This window comes from Echiichthys vipera, assembly GCF_963691815.1.
Source record: "Echiichthys vipera genome assembly, chromosome: 16".
Lineage (NCBI taxonomy): Eukaryota > Metazoa > Chordata > Actinopteri > Perciformes > Trachinidae > Echiichthys > Echiichthys vipera.
This window is the reverse complement of record NC_139841.1, coordinates 26,669,157-26,691,354: the sequence shown is the minus strand read 5'-3', so window position 1 is coordinate 26,691,354 and position 22,198 is coordinate 26,669,157. Positions and strand designations below refer to the sequence as shown.

Genomic DNA, 22,198 nt, shown 5'->3' with positions numbered 1-22,198 from the left:
GTGTGTCATCCAAGCGTGTTTAGGTCATAGTAGAACAGTGAGGACGAAGATAGAGACACTTTATAACCTTTTCAATTGGGGCTTTGTGTGAAAGGAAGGCACGTGCGGTACAATAGGCCTTCACATAAACCATCTGCCTTTGCATTCGTACTTTTTTAAATAGAAAAACCTGCGTGGTAAAAGGAGAAGCCGGCTCTGTTAAAGAGTGATGGCAGATGTGTGTGTGTGTTACTTACCATCGCCGTTGGAGACGGGGGTGGCGTCGCACTTGCTCTCGCACTGCTGCATGGTGGTGGGTCGGAGGGACTCTGCGCACTCGTTAGACGGCTGCCCGGTGTAAGACAGACACTGCACCGTCCTCATCTGCTGGCCCAGGCCGCACTGGGCCGAACACTGCAACACACACACACACACACACACACAGCATCACACTTACTGTCAACGCAGGAGCTGGTTCAGTGGATTAAGAGGAGAAGAAGAGATAAACAAGGGGTTCATCTTTGCTCTGTGACCCTGAGTGCTGTAACTCCTTCGTGCACGCACACAAACACACTCAGAGTAATCCCTGCACACACACACACACACACACACGCAAACGCACACACATGCTGCACGACTTGATCCAATCAACCAATCATCAGGGCACGCGGGCAGCCAGAGTCACCTTCCCTTTTGTCTCATTCAACCGGCCGCCTGTCAGCAGCTGTGTTTCCTAACTCAGGGGTTACCCGGTCGGCTGTTGCTCCCGAGGTTTTCCCTCATTGTTGTGTATTTGTGAGGAGACACCGGCGGAAATGACCTCCTGAGGAATGTCACTCTACTTCCCGAGCTGCAAACAGCTGAAGGAGACGAGGTGCAACTATTTCAGGCCTCGTTATTTTAGTCCCAGTGGTCGTAGGTCCGTAACTTTACAACAGAAAAACCTCAAAATGATGAATTTAAGTCGTTAACGGTTGACATTACCATCATATTATAATTCATTTGGAGTTTTTTTGTATATCTGATGAACGCCATCCAGGGTTTTCTCTCTCTTTAACGTCTGTTTTTGGTCTCTACAGTGGAGGGAGGGAAATCTCTTTCTGTTTGGTCGAACTATGACAGGATTACTTTGATACTGACTAATACTTAACAACATGATGATTCTCAGGAGAGGTCTGGGGCAGGGGGAAGCGTCTCTTTACACCTCCGTGCGTGAGAGCCGTGGCTGGACGCATTATGTCTTCAGGTTGTCCGTCCACCCGTCTCATTCTTATGAACGCGATAACTCTGTGTCTTCAGATTGGGCATGAGTGTGTATTGGACCTTCAGGGATCACCGTGACCTCACATGATGCATTTTTGTCCATAACGGTGAAAACACACCAAGCAGCAGCAAAGTGCGACCGACGGCAAGCTGCCACGCAACGTCTATCCAATCCACTGCAGCCACCACTGTCTGCACCGAGGTGAGGCCAAACTAAAAGTTGGGGTAAAAGATAATACATGCAGCCAATTAGCAGTCTACTTAAAGGTAAATGGTAAATGGACTTGTACTTATATCGCGCCTTTCTAGTCTTCTGACTACTCAAGACGCTTTCACAGTGTTTGTCACATTCACCCGTTCACACAGACATTCACACTGATGGCGGTGGACATCTACAGACCATCTAATGTAACCATTCACACACATTTAAACACCCATGAGCAGCACGCGGAGCAATTCAGGGTTCAGTGTCTTGCCCAAGGACACTTTGGACCGGGGGAGGTGGGGATCGAACCACCAATCTCTCGAATGGAGGACGACCCCCTATGCAACTGAGGTAGGTGCATCCTCACCGAGCCAATTTCCAGTTATATATTTCCTTTGCATAACCATAAGCATGAGTGGGATTGTGCCCAGTACTGCAGTCTTATTTAGGCTTTGTTTACAAGGATATCTCCAAAACACGCGAGTACTGAACGCCTCCTTTAGCATCTGTTCACACTGGCCTGATTTTTCTGGTTCTGCTCGATGGACTCGCCTTGGCCCCACAACTAAGGGAGAAAAACATTTGTTGACACATGAAAAAGGTTCTTGTACCGAGCCCAAACTCTGCACCTGACGTCTATAAATGTGCTCGTTGTAATAAAAACTCGGATCGGTTCGATGGGTGGCCGTTAAACTCCTTCGCAGAATAAAAGATGCCAACACAACTTTGGCAAAACCCACGGGCCTCGAATGAATCTTCATAATTACTGTGAAACAACACAGCTGTCCACCTTCACGATGCGTGCGTGTGCGTGTGTGTGTGTGTGCCCGTGTACGAGTGTGTGTGTGTGAGCGATATGAAGCCGACTACCAGGCTTTCTGTCACCTTCAATGATCCTCCCTGGCTGCCCTCAGATCAGTGAGCTCCGCATGTCATCCCTTCCCAATTAGAGAGCCTTTATTAGGACCCGCTGCCTGTCCATGACAGATGGCGTACGTCAATGGCGCGACTTAAGTGGGATTTGAACCGATGGCCTTTTGGCCTTGGGAGACCAGGAGCTCAGAAGCTGGCAACAATATCTCCTTTCTGACGCTTTGAGGGACCTGGAGCCGCAAGGGCGAAACTTGTAATTACAGCCAAGAGAAAAAAAGAGGAGGAGGACAAGGGAGAGCTACACACACACACGCACGCACACACACACACACACACACACACACACACACACACACACACACACACACACACACACACACACACACACACACACACACACACACACACACACACACACACACACACACACACACACACACAAACACACACTCTTCTGCAGTGCATGAGAAAGTGCTGTGTAAGAGCAGACTCCAGCTGTTGCTCAGCGAGGTATTAGCCTTGGCTCGGCTCTTTGATGGACCACACCGAGGTTGTCGGTCAGGTCGGCTTTGTTTACGACCGTTATTGGCGCTGATCAAACTTGTAAATGCGTGTTATTGATGCGTGTTGAACGCACGTGCGCGGCCGTTACAAGGAGAAACCAAAGGAGAGCCGTGAACCCAGACTGCCTGACTCCTGACCTGCACAGCACAGGGCTCAGACCATGACATCACCGTCTTGCGAACGTCCGAGCACACACAGTTTAAAATTCCACTTTTTCACTGAATTATTAAGAAATCCTACAAAATAACAAGTCATGCTGCTTTTTTTTTTTGTTGGTGCGTACGACTTTCTGTGACGCACGTTCTTTTGGCCCGTGTGTTTTTTCCCCCCTCTCGCCAACATGAGTCAGCTGTGTTGTAAAGTGTTCAAGAGCTTCGCGGAGCGCACTAAGTCATGTCAGGGTGAGCCCAAGAATGCTACTCCTCGGCCTTCCTCTAAATCCTGTTCCTGGAAGTGACAGCGAGGCCTGGTCCGGGGCGGAGATAAACTTCAAACAGTCATATTGCTGCCACTGATCACACACTCCAGGCCCTGCTGGAGCACTTGGACTCCACACACACTCGAACACAACCTCTACGCAGACACACACACACACACACACACACACACACACACACCACAGGCCTGCTTAGTATGTCATCCAGGTGTAAATTATATTAACCATTCACCAACACACAGGATCTATGTGTGCATCTTTTGTCTTTTAAACCTCTTAGCAAACCTTTTAAAGGCTGAATGAGAGAACTGTTGTTTGGGAAGCTCAGCCGGAGTCTGGGACCAATGAGCATTATTGTCTCACTTACACTTATTTACCTATTATTCGGGTCCGACCGATATGGGATTGTTATTATTATTGGATGGCAGACAAGGTGACTGATGAATGTGTGAGCTGGATTTAAAAATGGACCTTTTCTATGTGGATTTTGCACCAATATGAGTCTGCAAATGTACCCAGCAGGTTGATTTCTTATGCAAATAACTTAAATGGGATAGAATAAATAGATAAATAATACTGTATGTTCAGTATAAGTCTGTTGCTTAACAGTTAAATAAATAAAAATAGAAATAAATAAATAGCTAAATAGTACTGTATGCTCAGTATCAGTCAACAGCTGACCATTTAACCATGAATACATACTAATAAAATAAAATAAATAGCTAAATAGTACGGTATGCTCAGTATAAGTCAACAGCTGGGCAATTAAACAATAAATAAATAAAAATAAAATAAAATAAATAGCTAAATAATACTTTATGTTGAGTATCAGTCAATAGCTGACCATTTAAATAAATAAAAATAAAAATAAATAAATAGCTGAATAATACTTTATGTTCAGTATCAGTCAATAGCTGATAATTTAAATAAAAAAAAATATAAATGAAAAAAAAAGGTAAATAGTTCTGTATGCTGAGTATCAGTCAATAAATGACCATTTAAACAATGAATAAATACAAATAAAATAAAATAAATAGCTAAATAATACTTTATGTTCGGTATCAGTCCGTTGCTTAACAGTTAAATAAATACTAAATAAAAATAAAATAAACAGCTAAATAGTACTGTATGTTGAGTCAGTTGCTGAACATTTAAAATAAAATAAAATAAAATAAAATGCTTTATTATTTGACACCATGTCTAAATCACCCTGAGGATGTTTGCTGCATTAAATGCTCTGTAAATAAAGGTTTTCATATCGCCACATATCGGAAAAAATGATATTTATTTAGATTAGTGCTGTACGCTGGATGTTAAATGTGTTAAATGATAAAGATTCAAAGACACTTTCAAGTTTTAAATTGGAGAACAGGTGTTTTGTTACCTGTAACTGTTCATTGAGTTGGAAAATGGTCTTAAACACCAACATGACAGAAGGATCGTGATAAGATGGAGGTGTCCCGTCCTACCTGTCCCCATTCCCCAGGGATCCATCGAGGAGGAGGGCAGCGTCCCAAACTGCAGCGGATTCGGACCGGAGGTTTGTTGTGGCTCGGGCAGTGGGCGGGCGGGAACGTCTTGGCCAGGTCGCTGCTCTTACACAAAGCGATGCGGTGCTTGAAGCCGGGGCCGCATTTAGGAGTGCACTAGAAAAGACGAGGAGAAGGTGTGAAGAAGAAGAAGAAGAAGAAGAAGAAGAAGAAGAAGAAGAACACCTCGACGGACACGACGAGCTAAAGTAAGAGTCAGAACTATTATCTCACCTCTGACCAATCCAGAGTGACCCACTTGGGCGGGCAGGACTGGTTGTTGCACGACTCTCGTTCGATGGGCCGGTGCGTCAGACAGTGGGTGTCCTCCAGCGTCTCCTCCTCCGCGGGGCCGATCTTCCTGATACACAGCACCGTCCTGGTCCTCGTCCCGCCGTCGCACGTCTTCCCGCACTCCGACCAGTCGCCAATGAACCACCTGGAGGAGAAGAGACGGTGAGCTCTCACTCTGTGCACCGGTGTGTGATACTCCCTGTGGTCACTTCTTTTACATTGTGACGTTACACGTTACGGTTCTGTACGGTTCAGGTGGGATTACCAAACAGGGCAAAAATGCAGCAGGACATTAAACCTCGACAGTCAACAGCTCTGAGTATCACACAGGAAATGTTACGACCGTGACCTCTGGTCCCTGAAGGAGGGGAACGAGGCACTTAACATTAGTGTGGGATGTCACGACCCCTTGACCGACCTGAAGACACCTCTAATCATGATGTATGAACCTCTACCTGTGTAAACATCCACCACTCTGTCACACCTCTAAATCAGCTTTCTTTCACCCCAAAGTTTCACAGCTTTCTTGTCTTTAGACGTTGAGATCTCCACAGTGGCTAAATGGATTTTTACCATTCAAACTGCATTGGAGACATCCATCTCCCTTTATTCTCCTTCAGTTTGAACCAAAACTAACTCACAAACTCTTACACTGTGAGTTGTTATCGAGAGACACAGGATCCTGAGAAACCAGATCTAACACAGTACTGAAAGACATAATCTGTAAGACGTCCATCTAGTTAACTGTCTGTTAAGTTCCTTAAAACAATGGTGATTGATCATATGATCCACTAAAGAAAGCACTTGTATTTGCTGTTTTGTTGAGACATTCGATCTGAGTGTCTGTGGAGACTTGCCCGCGCTAAGATGCAAAGTTAGTGACGCTTTTTACGTGGTTCCCCGTCTCTCTTTTGACCTCCTGTCAGTGTGGAGCATGAAGGCATCACGCCGCATCGCTGCAGGTGAGAGCTGCAGATCTACTGACGTCACACAGTCGACACTGTTTCCGGTTTCCAAAGGAACTCTGGGAGATGAAGTCCCAGAGGCTCGCCTGCAGTTACATCTCACCGCCAATGAGGCCGCTAGAAACAACGCAACTCCATTCTTACGGATTACGACTTTAACGTACAAACACGAGAGGGGTGTCGATCCTTTCATTTAACTCTCGGAAAGAAAGAGAAAGAGCTTTTTGATGAATACATAAGAGCAAGCTCATTTTAGTGTTGCTAGACAAAGTAATGGAGTAGGATCTGAAGTAATCAATATGGGGGAAATGATATTGGACACAACCCAGAGACAAAACGATGCGGATAAACTCCTGTGAGCTGGCAGACGGCGGTGTGCCGAGCTTCTGACCTCCACAAAATGAAACCCAGTCGTATTGAACCCTCCGTCTGCACACTTGAGGATTAATATGATCAAACTGCCCAGACAACAGCCCTCCAAACACAATCCAGCCTGTGAGATATGACATCATCTGAAGGAATGTATACAGAATTAACGACGTGTTCAAACATGTGTGTTAGCTTTCATTACTCCAGCCCATAAAACCCGCTGCTATTCTAAAACAATCGTGTTTACACGGCCTCCTTTAGTCGGCCTTTCCCGAGGCTGCAGAGGGGGGGTGTTTGCCTCCCTAACACACACACACACACAACATTTGTGTGTGTGTGTGTGCACTGTAACTCAATACACGCACATGCACTGCGATAGCCTTCAAGTACTAATCAAAATAAATGAGATAGCACGCACAAGTCTGCGTCCACTGGATACAGATGTGAAAATAAATAACCCAGCACTGTAGTCTGAATGTATGAAAACAAATTACCACTTACACAGTAGATTTACGATACTTGCAGGGTTGTTTTCTTTCACTCTCATACGCAAATAATTGTCTGATGGTCTGAAACGAATTAACCCGATGCATTTAATCCCCTTTCTTCCAGACATGATTGAAGTGTTTCTGCCTTCGGGCGTCCAGCATGTGCTTTACAGACACGTGTTCATATTCCACCTGTATACGTGCGCGTTCACCCTCGAGGGGGTCGGCCGAAGAAGCCAAAACAATCAAACACAGGTGGTCATTTTCAAAAAAGGCTGTAATTTTTGGCACGAGGCGCACATTAAAAAATAGTTAACATGTGAAGGTATAAATCATTGAAGCCGTTTTTATCGTATTGTTTTTGCTCCGAGCGTTTCGCACAGTAGTGCTCGCTCAAGGAGAATCAATATTGCGCGTCAGCCTCGTTTTTTATGGAGGGTTTTTCTTTTGGAAAGCATTAAATCAAAGCTGCTTTTCGCAATATATTTATATTAAAGGGATAGTTCGGGGTTTTTTTCTTGAAGTGTGGCTGTGTGAGGTTCTTATCCACCTACAGTAGATGGAGGTCGGAGGACTGACGGAAGATAAGAAGTCTATACCTGCTGCTTTACCTCGCCGTCAAGCAACCTCTCTAACGGGAACTTATTGTGCGACTGATGAACCTGATCTGACACTTTAAAACACCGAGCTGGGTTGGATCGTCTGCGTTGTCCGCCTGTAAACTTACTGCCGTATTTTTATCCTCAAAGCAATTTCAGTCAAAAGCAACTGGACTTGTTTTTTTGTCTGGGAAGACGTTTCACCTCTCATCCAAGAGGCTTCATCAGTTCATGTACGCGTCTGACCAGGACCAGGCTGGGACTGGACCAGGACCAGGACCAGGACCAGGCAGGGACTGGACCAGGACCAGGCTGGGACTGGACCAGGACCAGGACCAGGACCAGGCAGGGACTGGACCAGGACCAGGACGGGACTGAACCAGGACCAGGACCAGGCTGGGACTGGACCAGGACCAGGACCAGGACCAGGCTGGGACTGGTCCAACTAACTGGTGTGGAGATCCTGGTATTTAACCTCTCACAAGGTCGATGACGTCACTGGAACCCTTTGTGCTCCAAGTGCCAACGACCGTCGTTAGAGTGACAGTCGTTGGTGGGAAGTTGGTTTCGACTTGGTTAGTGCTCTATTGAGTCTGAACGACAGTCGTTGGAGTCACGGAGTCACGGAGTACGCACAGATGAAGTCCAGTTGCTTTTGACTGAAATCGCTTTAAGGAGAACGATGACCTGGACACATGAGAACATTCACAGGCTTCTTGCCTTATTCTTATTATTCCACAGATCTCTCACATGTCACAGACTAAACTACTGATCAAATGAATCAGTTGATGGTAAAATAGAAAGACCCCGGTGTTACTGTACGTACTCTGGAGGGCACGGCTCAGTGTTGCAGTCTCTCTGGTTCTCTGGAGGTTTGCTGTCTGGGTCACAGTAGTTGTTCTGCACCACCGAGTTGTCGTCCAGCCTTTTGCACACCACCTCCTGCTTCTGGGAGCCTGACAGGGAGATGGACAGGGGAGGAAAAGACGGATCAATAAGGCGGCATGGAGCTCAGCTGATCTGGCACGTTTAAAAACCCTTCAGGAACATGGAAGCCAGGGCCGTCGTGTCAAGCGCCGTGTCGAGCGCCGTGTTCGAGCGGAGCGGGTATCGCTTTCAGTCTGTAGTAAATCCAGACATGTAAATTCCTGATTCTTTGCAGGATATCTTGGCAAATCACTTTTACAGAGCAGAGAGCTCTTTACTTTGGCTTCCAATGGAGAGAGTGAGGGCTACCGTATCGGTGTCACACCTCCCACTGTGTGTGTGTGTGTGTGTGTGTGTGTGTGTGTGTGTGTGTGTGTGTGTGTGAGCATGCATGTGTTTTCTGTGTGTGTGTGTGTGTGTGTGTGTGTGTGTGTGTGTGTGTATATGCCATACCAACTCAGAAAGGGTCTGTTTGGGCCCTCGTGGGACATATACCACAGCAGACTTGTCTGGCAGATGTAATGAGATATGGATGTGTGTGTGTGTGTGTGTGTGCGTGCCTGTGTGTGCGCGTGTGTGTGTCTGAAGTATAAGAAAATCTACCCATCTGTGCTTGAAGTGAAATACAGTTCGGAGGAACAGAGCGAAGCATGGGGTAAGAGAGTTTTGGTTGTAAGGCTGTCAGAAGGTGTTTTTCATGGACTTTATTACGGCGGTGATATATGAAACACGGCTCTGTGATTAGCTGAGCTTGCTGTATCAAATGGGCGTGTGATTAAATAACACTTTACTGATTTAGAGCTCGGCGCGGTCAGAGACACAAATTAGATCATTTGGATCAACAATGCAAAGGCATGTTTACAGCACTGGAAGGAGCATGTGTGCTTCCCCCTGCTCTCAAACTTGGAAATCCTTCCTCAGAAAAAACCCACATGCTTATTCAGTCATGCTTTTACAAAATATTACAAACCCGTCCAGGCCACACTTGACAACTGGGAAGAAACACTATTTATTGTTACATGAAACCCATTGCTTTTGGGCTAAAAGGTTTGGTTTAGTCATTCTTGAGGCCATGGTCAACATTTCACTGCGGTCTCAGATTCTGAAGGTTTGAGTCTGTAGGACGAGCGCCCTGGAAGAGCGGCCGTATCTGTGCGCAGCGCTGGTAAACCAGAAGCTATGCGGAGCAGCTCATTCACAGAAATTACACCATATTCATTACTCTGGCTGAAATATGGAAAATATACATATTGAATTTATTAGAAGGCTGAATCTCCCGCTGTAAAGTAATGATTTTGGAAAGCCGTCGCAAATTATGATACTGGGTTTCCGCACACACACTGCTCTGCAGCGTTTGTGTAATTACTGGTTGGGGAAGATTTACAGGATGACACACACCCACACACACACAAGATATGAAGTCTTAAATATTTGAGAAGGTTCGATGTATTCAAAAGGAATGTAAAACACCCACAGCGTGTTGTGCTATTCAACACCGAAATGCTCGGAGTGCTCTTTTGCAAAAAAAGGCCACTGGAGCTCAGCAGAAGGTCGACACGGAGGAGACGGTGTTCTTCTCTACGCTAATGATGAAAACTCGTGGAGCAGATTCATAACAGCAGTGTTTATGAGGCTCGTCACACGCACAACAAGACAATTCTGTATGCTATGTGACTTTTGTTTAATGTTTGAACTGAACACAAGAAAAAATGGCATAAATGTGAGTGTTTCTGCAGCTGACGGAGGTAAAGTGAGTTATCTCATCTCATCTCATCTTCAGCCTCTTATCCAGGGTCAGGTCTCGGGGGCAGCAGCTTTAGCAGGGGACCCCAAACTTCCCTTTCCCGGGCCACATTAACCAGCTCTAACTGGGGGATCCTGAGGCGTTCCCAGGCCAGTGTGGAGATCTAATCTCTCCACCTGGTCCTGGGTCTTCCCCGAGGCCTCCTCCCAGCTGGACGTGCCTGGAACACCTCCCTAGGGAGGCGCCCAGGGTTCATCCTTACCAGATGATCCTGAACCACCTCAACTGGCTCCTTTCAACGCAAAGGAGCAGCGGCTCTACTCCGAGTTCCTCACGGATGCTGAACTTCTCCCCCTCTCTCTAAGGGAGACTCCAGCCCCCCTCCTGAGGAAACACATTTCGGCCGCGACCTCGTTCTTTGGGTCATGAATCAAATCAAGAGTACATGAGTGAATGCATTTTTCTCTAACGATTGCAGAGGTTTTGTGAGTTTCTCTCCACCTGTTTTTATGCACAGACCATCTGATCTGTATGCAGACTCCTCAAGTGAACACATGACTATTTCCAAATCTTCCTGTTTGAGGTTTTGACTGCCGTTCCTTCGGTTACATCATCTCGTTGCGCCCTCTTCCCCTGCAGCGGTCTGATGGCACTTGACTGGAGAGTCGGTGCCATCCAAACTCCCTATATTTGCATTACAGCTGTGGCTGGAAAATGCACATGAATTAGCATTTTCTTTTGCTTTTCTGGAAATTCTGTTTCCACATTTGGATGGAAACTCGACTTTAGTCCCCAGCTGCAGAAAACACAACTGAGTAAACATTTAAACCTTTGTGTGAAACAGTTAAACTGGTCTTCGCCGCAAGGTTTCCCATTGGAAAAGGCTACGTGCCGCTACGTTTCTGTGACCGGAGGAGGGAGAAAAAGTTACTGCAGCGGAGGCTCGCAGCGCTGACTCACCTCCGGCGCAGGTAGCCGAGCATTCGGACCAGGGCAGGTGGTGCCAGGAGAAGCCCACCTCGTTGTCACCGCTTCCCGTGCGCTGGATGGGCACGTTGAACTTGTAGCGGATGCCCATGTTCTGCTCCTGAAGGAGGACCTGCAGAGGGAGCGGCAAACAGGAAGGTGAAGACAGGAAAAAGGGACATTTATGGATGAGGCGATAAGTCCGTCACTACAAGCCGACCCTCTCACATTAAACAGTCATTTAAGCCTGTTAGAGTATCGATCACATCAGCTTTAAATGCAGTTTGAACAGTCCGGCTCGGGTGGGTTTATATTAGTCTGCTGGATGCAGAGAGAGACTGAGGCAGTCAGGCTTCAGCAAGCCGCAAAGAACTGGCTAGTGGTCGAGTGGCCAGTTGCTCGTCTATTCCAGTGGTGCTGTGTGGTCTGGTATTTTCAGCGTTCATGTCAAGGCAGAAACCACCGAGTATTACGACAAGAAAATGCTCAGTTGCCTCACATTAACACACAGACACACGGAGCGATACACAAACACGCAGAGGCTTTAAAAAAACCCAACTCCTTAGCGTGCACAAGCAAACTCCCATATGCTCTCCAAATCAAGTGACACCGTTTTTTTTCTCTTTTCAGTATCCACATATAAATAGCTTTTAAACCCCAAACCGCGGCTGGCTGACGGTCACCTAAGGTTAGCAGCCAGATGTCGAGCTTTTAGTGGATTCAGACCGACGGCGTACAAACACACAGCACAGCATCAAACGCACAGGACTAACTATAGAGTTGCAGAGTGACAAGAGTCGTTTGGGCTGTCCGTGTTTCTGGAAGTTAAAGTCCCGTTCTCTTTCTACGTGCCAAGTTTGAATAGTTCAACCTATGTTATCGTATTATCGTGGCTACAATCCATATTTCTATAATAAGCAGGGTTCCTACGCCTTCTTTAACATCAAATTCAAGGACTTTCTGTCAAATTGAATGACCCAATACGGCATAGTTTAAGACAACTGCTACAACACTGACAATCAAACGATGAGAACAGTTCAGCAAAAAGGACTCATTGCAGGCTCAAGTTGTCCAAGAGACTCCTGTGTTTCTATGTTATTTCTGGGGAATATTGAGGATATTGTTAAATACAGTAGGGGAAATATTCATCGTGCATGGTGTACAATAAATGACCGTTCATTACCATGACGATCAGGTTTTCAGTGGTAGCGCCCAGTGACTCTAAAGACTCGGGCTCGTCAGAGGGTCTCTTGTAGTGGAAGGCGGTCCCCGCGATGTCAAACTTCCTGGGCCAGTCGATGGTCCACGCTCCGTTGATGTAATAATCGTCCACTTCAGATTTCAGAGCTGTGCAATCACAGAGAGAAAACAGAAATCAGGGGAAATCAAAAGCAGACAGGAACGGTAGCCGAGACAACAGGTGGAGACAATCATCCTGTGTGATGTCAGTGCCGTCGTTCTTCATCATCGTCACTTTCAACCTCCCTGCTGTCACTGACAACACACACACACCCACACACACACTCTGCAGATGCACACTTTCACGTGCACCGACATGTACATGCGTCTCGTTTGGGGAAGAGAAAGAAAACACACACTTCAGGTGAAAGCCTGGACGAACCTCATGAATACCACTCTGTCTGGTTGTCAAAACAGAAGTCGGTCTCCAAGCACAACAGATCTGAAAATATCCACTTTCTGCGCGTTGAAATGGGGCCAAACGCAGGAGAAACCATCCAACCCCGGCGCTCGCTCTTCCGTCTCCCTGGCTCGCGCTCTGCAGACCCCCCCCCCCCCCCCCTCTCTCTTCCCTCCCTCGAACAATAGTTTACTCCTCTTTAAAATATCACAATCCCCTTCTCGATAAATTCATTTTCAGCACATCTGGCACTGATTGCGAGCATTGTGATTTTGAACAGGGCTGTTTACACAAGTCTCCGCAGGCATCCCGGCCTCTATTTTTACATTGTCTCACTTGGTTCTTGCTGTAATAAAACATATAAAGAAAAGGGAGAAAAAATGCAAACTTCGCTGACCTAAATAGCAAAGACTCAGACAATGCTGCAAGAGAAAATATTATCTTTATTACTGGGGCTACAGATGAAATTCATAACAAAGTAACAGATTGCTTGGAAGGGGAAAATCTAGTCGGACAAAATAGCCAAAATTGCACTCTTTAAACTTTGATATATAGACATCATATCCCCCATAATCCTGCTGGACCAGGCAGCTGTCACCACGGCCCTATAAATCTGATGCAGCTCTCCGGTTCAAAGTGTAACTTAAGCCCTCCATCAACACCATCCGCTATAAATTCAACACGCTGTCACACGTCTCTCTCTTGTTAATGAAAAGGCACAGAAAAAGAGGCTTAATTGAATCCGGTTGTTTGATTGTTTTGCGTCCGGCGCTGCCAGTGTTGCACATAGTTTTTGTTTAGTCTGGAACGAAGCAGATGAGTCCGGTTGCCAAGAGAGCCATCGGATCACATGTGTTAAGATTCAGGGAGGTTTTTACAGACTGGGGCTTTTTACGGATTTAACGACGGCATCTTCTAATTCGCTCTTAACAAAGACACGAGGAAATTTGGTTGACAGGACCGAACAGATAATGCGAAACAGCTTGATGTCGCAATTTTCCAATTCACCCCGCTGGAGTGAACTCCGGGGCTCTGGTGAGATTGATGGATTGATGGTGAAGCAAGACTAGAGAGTCCGCAGCCACACTTGGGGGGCTGTACTCAGGCACAGTGGTGCTTTGAGCTAAATGCATGTAATGTTTACCATGTTCACAACAACAGTTTACAGTACAGCTGTCATTCGTTTTGCAGGTATTTGCTCATAAACCAAAGTGGATAATCATCCTGAGGGGAAACATAAACGTCTCAACCAAATTTCACGGGGATCCATCGGATGGTTTCCAAGATAATTCTCTTAAAGGGGACATATTATACGCTCATTTTCAGGTTCATGCTTTATGCTTTACTTTTATTATGGTTACGTACTTTACGCGCTTACGCATGTTGGGTTTCTACTAGGACTAGAACTGTCTTTCCTCAACCTGCTCATGGATGCTGCACCTGTATTCACCTTCTGACTGAGACGCCGTTGGTGAGCGTTTCGGGGTCTCGCACATCTGCCGTCTCTGTGCCGCCCATCAGTGCAGCAAGGGACTGTAAAGGCTCTGTAGCAGCACTTTCTACTGGGAAAAATTACCAATAAAGGCTCCTTAACCCTAAAACTACACATCAGCATCCAAGCTTAAAGGTTTCCCTGGTGTTAGCATGTAGCTACATTTAGCTACAATTCCCCCAGAGGGACATTAAAGATAACGTTGAACCTTAAACCTCGAGCCAAGAGTAGAAAAGACTGTTGCAAACAGAGCGTTCAGGACAGGGATGAACCTTTACATTCTTGTACCCCATTGTTTGAAGCTTTTAACGTGAACATCTGACATTGTAACATAAGGAAAAGCCTGATAGGTCCCCTTTAAACCGCAGATGTCGACCTTGTGTCAGGGGATCACCAAAGTCAGTAAGGTTCCTATTGTGGGCACCATGAACATATTTACCAAACTGAATGGCAATCCATTCAATATTTGTTGAGATATTGCACAAAAAAAAGTGTCGATGTCAGGGAAAGTGCTAAAGGGAAACCACCAAAGGCAAAAGTGTGTGCCAATCCATGAAGAAGACGTTGAGCAGCTCATATTTAAGCCTGCTGAAGGTGTTAGAGGAAATATCAGAGGAGCAACGAAGTCATTAGGGTTCATCCTCTAGGGGACATGAATATACGTATGTCAGAGGATAGTTCAGGATTATTAATGAGCATAATAAACATTGGACTCTATGGAAGGAAAAAGACGTCCTGCACATAAAACACATCAGCCTACTTTCTCTGTAAAACATGGGTGTCAAAGTGATCCAGTAAAGAGTCGCTGTGGCTGCAGGTTTTCATTCCAACCAATCAAAAACACACCTGACTGGAGTCATGCAATCACCTGAACTGTCTTCACACAGTTGATTTGTTGGATCAGGTGTGTTCTTGCTTGGTTGGAATGAAAACCTGCAGCCACACGGACCTTTACTGGATCACTTTGACACCCCTGCTGTAAAATATTCAGGTTGAGCAGGACCTCATAGAACTGGAGCTACATCCAGGTAACTACTACAGGTCCCCAGCAAAAGTAGACAGTAAACAGGAAGTCGTTGTGATCTCCTCCAGCCCAGTTTAAAGTGCTTTGGTCCTCCAGCCCAGTTTAAAGTGCTTTGGTCCTCGAGTCCAGTTTAAAGTGCTGTGGTTCAGCTTAGTAACGTTACATTCACTGGTTCACTTATTTCACACAGACTTGAGCAGAAAGGGCTGGATGATGATGATGATGATGATCTCCAACATGTTGGAACAGATTCACAGTGTTGGACCCTTTGCACTCACTTTCAGACGCCACGCTTTGAGAACTGGATCTCCATCTTCTCCAACAGCTCCCTGCTCGTTTGGGACCAAACTAAATCCTCAACGTTGCAGGTTCAAGGAGCTTTTTTGGCTAAATGTCAGTTCCCTCTGACGCTCCAGCCATATATCCACTCTTTAAAGGATTTAGGACAACATGGATTTCTTTGCTTCTACTGTTCTTATGCTGATGAAACCGTGACGTTACGGCAAAATCGGTTAATCCGGACCTCCCTAATATGTACCAAATGTTGAGGTATTTCACTTAAAAACAAGAATTACAACCTCATGGTGGCCCTACAGGAAAACTCAGTCGAGACAAAGTCAGTGAGCTTCATCCTCTGGGGAACACGGATGTCTGTGCGCAAGCTGTCGTGGTTATCCGCGGAACAGTTGCTGAGATGTTTCAGCGCGGGCCGACGCGTTAGGGAGACAGACACGGCCATCAAAGCTCATAACAGTGCATGTTAGTCTAATTCTGAAGTATGACTTGATCATTTCAAGGCCGCCACTTACCGATATAATTCTTGGACATGGCGACTTCTTTGATCTCGATGTGCACGGACCCTTTCGGGATCTGGACCACCTCCATGTAGCCTGGAAGGACAGGGAGCGTTAAGGTGGTATTTCCCCCACTCGAAGTCAAAGGGAGTACATATAGAATAAATTCCAAATCACCCAAAAAGGACAAAGCAGGAGGACAAAACAATCCCCTCCTTTTCTGTTCACACACACACACACACACACACACACACACACACACACACACACACACGGACACACAGTATTTTTAGATGGTTTACTAGCCATACCATAGAAGGAGAAATAGGTTTTCTCCCTCTCCTGCTCTCTATAGACAACCTCAGGCTAAAGCCAACACCAAGGCCCTATCTCTACTCCTGATTTCTTCGCTCCATGATGTAATTAATGGGGAAAATATTGTGTTTTGATTCATATTCTGACAACATAATTCTAAATAGCCCAAAACACATGTTCAGTGGGTGACAAAGGCGCAAAAAGAAAGCACATTTCCATGAACGATTATCTTCCTGGCTGCAGAGAACGCTGCATTGCCAAAAGGGCGATGAGTTGTTTTCCTCAGTCATCTCCGGTGACTCTTAGTTGGTCATCATGCAGCCATCAGACAGAAAACAAACTATCCCTGCTCCTCCTTCTCCACAATGCATCAAAGAGGCCTGAGAGCTAACAGAAACCTGAGGTGACGGAGTATCTAAAAAACTCTCATTTGCTAAACTGCGCCTTGAGGAGCGCGGGGGATAAGAGGCCTGCTGAAGGATGCACAGGTGGATCCTCCGCAGAAGTCTTTTTGACACGTGTGACGTATAGAATCGACACGCACAGCTGCGTTTGTTGCTTTAAAGAGACGTCTCTGTCGTTCTGGGCTAGGGACGGAAACGTTGTGAAATTCAAATCGAAGTTTATTGCGAGTAAATAGGACAGCGTGCAGGACTTTTCTCTCCTTTTACCTTAATGGACATTTCCCTCCCACCTGTCCGCAAGATATTTAAGGTATGCGTGAGCCCTCACAGCCAACCGTTAAATGCATTTGACCTCAACTCCTCTCTCCTCCGCGCATCTTAGCTCCTCCCGGCAAGGATGTGAGAGAAAGAGAGATGCGAGGAAGAGACGCAAGGACGAAGGAGCCGAAGCTGCCAAATGAAAATCCTTCTTCACACAGAATCGGTCTCAAAGGAATACTTTCCCTATTTCGAACCAGCTCTGTGTCACGGCAGTGTGTGCAGATGGACTGCGTTTAGCTTCCCTCTGCGGAGGAGATCCCCCTGGAGAACTACGAACTACGGCGGATCTCGGGAGACCTTCGACGCATCTGAGCTACGTGCGCCTGGACCACAGAGGGAAGCTTGTTTCTCCGCATACACTGCCATGACACAGAGCTGGATTCAAATCAGCAAAATGTTGAATCAGTTACTCGTGACATGCTGCTTCAAACTGTGCGCATTTTCATACATCACGCCACTCGATAACAGACTTCCTCGTAGGACGCACCTGTTATTCCGAGCTCCTCGTGACACAAGGAAGAGGAGGCGAGGAAGTACAGAATGAAAAATGAGCGGAGGAGCTGGAATGGGATATGTTTTACCTCCTCTGGGTAGAGACTCGTTGAAGAGTCCCTCTGTTGCCTCGCAGGTGCTGCCGTCCCCTCCGCACACACGGCACCGGTCTTCTTTGGCGTCCGAGCTCAGGATGTTGTCGCAGCCCACGTGCTTTGGAAACAACAAACAAAGCTTTGTTTTAATGAATGACTGTGAAAGTCTCCTAAATAGTCAGATTTTTAGAGCGCAGGCTTCGTGATCTTTGTTGTGTTTTTCTTCTTCTCTATCTCTTGTTACGCTCTTCGTTATTGTTTTGCTGTGATTTGTCTGACTGATTCAAACTGAATCTTTACTTTGTTTATGATTGTTTATTATAAGAAATAAAAGGGGGTAGGACCAGAAAAGGGTTTAACTTCTGCCTATCTCTTTGAAGATGAACTACATCATTTGAGTCATGTATGTATCGTCACATATTTATCGCTTTCGTCACGATAGTATCAACATTTTGGGAAAAGTGTATTCATTTTCATGCCATGGCTCTCAGCAGGTAACCGGTGGATCGCTTACTCCAGTTAGGGATTGAGTTCTTACCCCAAGTGAAGGAGTTCAAGTACCTCGGGATCATGTTCACGAGTGAGGGGACGATGGCGCGTGAGTTCTGGCGGAGAATCGGAGCAGGGGGGACGGTGCTGCAGTCGCTCTACCGCACCGTTGTGACGAAAAGAGAGCTGAGGAAGGCAAAGCTCTGGACCTACCGCTCAGTCCTGGTTCCTACCCTCACCTGTGGTCATGAAAGCTGGGTCAGGACCCAAAGAACCAGGTCCAGGTCCAAGCGTGTGAAATGTGTTTTCTCAGGAGGGGGTCTGGAGTCTCCCTTAGAGAGGGGGAGAAGTTCAGCATCCGTGAGGAACTCCGAGTAGAGCCGCTGCTCCTTTGCGTTGAAAGGAGCCAGTTGAGGTGGTTCAGGATCATCTGGTAAGGATGAACCCTGGGCGCCTCCCTAGGGAGGTGTTCCAGGCACGTCCAGCTGGGAGGAGGCCTCGGGGAAGACCCAGGACCAGGTGGAGAGATTAGATCTCCACACTGGCCTGGGAACGCCTCGGGATCCCTAAGTTAGAGCTGGTTAATGTGGCCCGGGAAAGGGAAGTTTGGGGTCCCCTGCTAAAGCTGCTGCCCCCGAGACCCGACCCCGGATAAGAGTCTGAAGATGAGATGAGATGAGTAGAAAACCAATGGGCGTGGGACATGTTGGGAACACTAAAGACAAATATCATAAAATAGTCTAAATAAAGTCCGACTGATGCTCAAACAACAGCAACCACAGCTGTAACTTGGCAGGTTTCTACATGTTAAACGTGAGAGCTCATAAAACCCGATGGTGTTCAAACTGGCCGGCGTAACGGACAAACGTGTTGGTTTTTCATATGAGTTTTAATACGCGGGGCCGTATGGAGCCCATTAAACCTTTCCTCTGCTTTGCATTTGGATCGATTGCTTCATCACAACTCGATCGGTAATGCCTCGTGGCTCCGTACGGCCGCATACAGCACACTCTCGATTGAAGTTTAGAGCTGTGATTTCATTAGTTTTGCCCTTTAAAGGCTCCAAACACCAGCAGCATATGGACTCATCAGGAACACATGAACATATTTGTTACATCACCACAGTCTGGGGTTCGATCCACGTGCAGAGGAAACATTTCCAAGCTCACTTTGAATATTCTTAATACAGTTCACGTAAAAATGTCTAGAAATGTCCTTTAATCTGAGAGTGTGAGTGCAGCTGCTGCCTGTGTTTAATCCCTATATGCAGAGTTTTTATAGTGCACAGCTCCTTAGTTGTTTTCTCTGTGTGTACTGTTATGTTTACAGTGCAAACAGCAATGTACACTTTAATAATCCTAATACCACGCGGCCAAATTATGCAACTCCGTACCCAAACACATCAGAGAGGAAGGCTTGGTTGAATCTTTTAAGGAACTGTTCAAAAAATCTTTTTAACCTAGACTTTTTTTAAACACCGTCCATGTTTTAAACACCTAATCCACCATTTTAAAGACATTTTATTCCTTTTAAGGCATTTTTTAATTCTATTTTGTTTGTTTTGCCACTTATGGTGACTCATCACTTTAGCTCCTTTATTTTGTAACTATTTTACGTTTGAGCTTCTCTTTTATTTATTATTTTATCTCTCAATGCTGTACGTGTACGTGTAAGTGCTGTACTTCTATTGATTTACGTATGTTTCAAGGTAAATGCTCTTAATGGTTGTCTAAAGCACTTTGAGCTGCATTATGTATGAAAGGTCATCTCATCTCATCTCATCTCATCTTCAGCCTCTTATCCGGGGTCGGGTCTCGGGGGGCAGCAGCTTTAGCAGGGGACCCCAAACTTCCCTTTCCCGGGCCACATTAACCAGCTCTAACTGGGGGATCCTGAGGCGTTCCCAGGCCAGTGTGGAGATCTAATCTCTCCACCTGGTCCTGGGTCTTCCCCGAGGCCTCCTCCCAGCTGGACGTGCCTGGAACACCTCCCTAGGGAGGCGCCCAGGGTTCATCCCTACTAGATGATCCTGAACCACCTCAACTGGCTCCTTTCAACGCAAAGGAGCAGCGGCTCTACTCCGAGTTCCTCACGGATGGCTGAACGGTGCTCTAAAAATAATGTTTATTATTATTATTAATGATATTAAAAGCTCTTAAAATCATTTTGCACGTAGCTTTTTAGTAAATATAATTTTTCTTAGCAAGATGCATCTTGAAATAACTTGAAATGTTTCTTTTATATGCAAGTATAACACCACTAAAGATGAATTGAGCTGCAGTATTCATGTGTTTGTTCTAACATTTAATGAACAAAACAAATAAGGGAGAAAATGATCTGCAGGTTAATTGGTAATGAGAATAATCGCTGGTTGCAGCGCAAGAACAAATGTCGGTAAAAGTGTCAAATAGACGTAAAAACGCCACGATCTTTCCTCACTCTCTGTTTTTTTTGTGTGTGTTTCTGAAAGTTCTCCAAGCAGACAGTGTTCTAGAGATTTATCGCAGCGTGGCAGAGAAACAAAGAGGACGTGTTGAGTCCAGGCTTGAAATCAAACCTGCAATGCTCCTTTGACGGGGGAATATTCCACCTCCGTGCATTAAAAACGTGCACCATGTTGTGTTTTTATATTAAAATCAGAGTTAATGTGGTTGGCACAGATGCCGCGCTTTCATGCCAAACAGGAATCCAATTGCACGGTCAGGTGGAAGTCAAAGCAAATACTCAAAGAGTGGAACAAAAAAAAGTTATTTCAGCTGCATTTCTGAAAACACACACACACAAAAACCCCACAAAATGATTTATGCTCATGAAAAACAAAGACAGCACCGACTCCTTTCATAAAAATGTTATTAAAACAGCCTTTTCAAATATGTATATATATAAAATAAATCATTATTCAATCACAACAATGATTTTTGTGTTTTATTTATCACCAAACAATCGTGGTCCAGGCTGCGGCGCCCTGATAAGAGTCCGACTGAGCAACGCCAGTCCTTCCATCACAATACGCACACAAACTCCCACTCGAGAGCTCAATTGTTCTTCACTGGAGAATCGGCTTTGTGCTCTTGGCAGTCGTGCTTTTTACGCAATCAGCGATCGAGTAAACTGTGCTGTCAAAGATAAAGAACGACACGGAGGCTGAGGAAATTCTTGCTAGGTCAGTTAATGTACAGCTAACACGTCGCTCTAGCTGTAATTTGGCATTAAAGACGCCCTGTTATGGCAGTTTTCAGGGTCATATTTGTATTTTTCAGGTCAACTACATTAGGATTACATGCTTTGATCTTTAAAAAACATGTTATATTTCTCATATGGTCCATTGCTGCAGCACCCATGCAGCACCTCTGTGTGGCAGGCTCTGTCTGAGCTCCTGCCCCCCCCCCCCCCTCTCCCAAAAGGCTCAGTGTGCTCTGATTGGTCGGCCGGTCTGCTCTGCTGTGATTGGTTAAGGGGAGATGTAACGCCCCTTACCATACCGGCTGTTAAGTCTGACGTAACACCCTTTCAAAATACGATTTCCGGGTCCAAAGGCTCCGTTGAAATAAAATAGACATCAAACGGACGAACATGTGAACGATTACGATCACCTCTTTCGTCAGTTACACGTCTTTTTCATCAATTACAAAGAGTTAAAATGACATTATGTTGTTTGTTTAAAACTCAGATCGGTTCAAACATACGAAATACGAGGCGTGGACCCGGAAATCCTATTTTGAGCGGGTGTTTAACAGCTCAATACGGAATCCGTTACCTCAGCAGCTTAAAACACCGTCTATGTCGAAGCTAGCCACATTAGCTGCTGCGCAACATGCTAACGCTAGCTTTAACAGGTTAACTTCTAAAATAAACACCAAAACAGCATAAAAGTGTCCGAACTTCCAGCTTACAGTTTGAGCCTGTGTGTAACAGCGTGACCAACAGGGAAT

General features: G+C 45.8%; 1 protein-coding gene across 3 annotated transcripts in view; it reads right to left on the bottom strand.

Annotated features, from left to right (window-relative positions):
* Positions 1-22,198, bottom strand: part of adamts6 (ADAM metallopeptidase with thrombospondin type 1 motif, 6) — a gene marked incomplete at both ends in the record, with an annotated part of 65,741 nt that overhangs the window by 2,547 nt on the left and 40,996 nt on the right. For all 3 annotated transcript variants that reach the window (XM_083929468.1, XM_083929469.1, XM_083929467.1), the window contains 8 exons: positions 237-393; positions 4,790-4,966; positions 5,084-5,288; positions 8,391-8,520; positions 11,196-11,334; positions 12,385-12,548; positions 16,166-16,246; positions 17,772-17,895. In XM_083929468.1, coding sequence (XP_083785594.1) covers positions 237-393; positions 4,790-4,966; positions 5,084-5,288; positions 8,391-8,520; positions 11,196-11,334; positions 12,385-12,548; positions 16,166-16,246; positions 17,772-17,895 — 1,177 coding nt within the window. The remainder of the gene's footprint in view (positions 1-236; positions 394-4,789; positions 4,967-5,083; positions 5,289-8,390; positions 8,521-11,195; positions 11,335-12,384; positions 12,549-16,165; positions 16,247-17,771; positions 17,896-22,198) is intronic.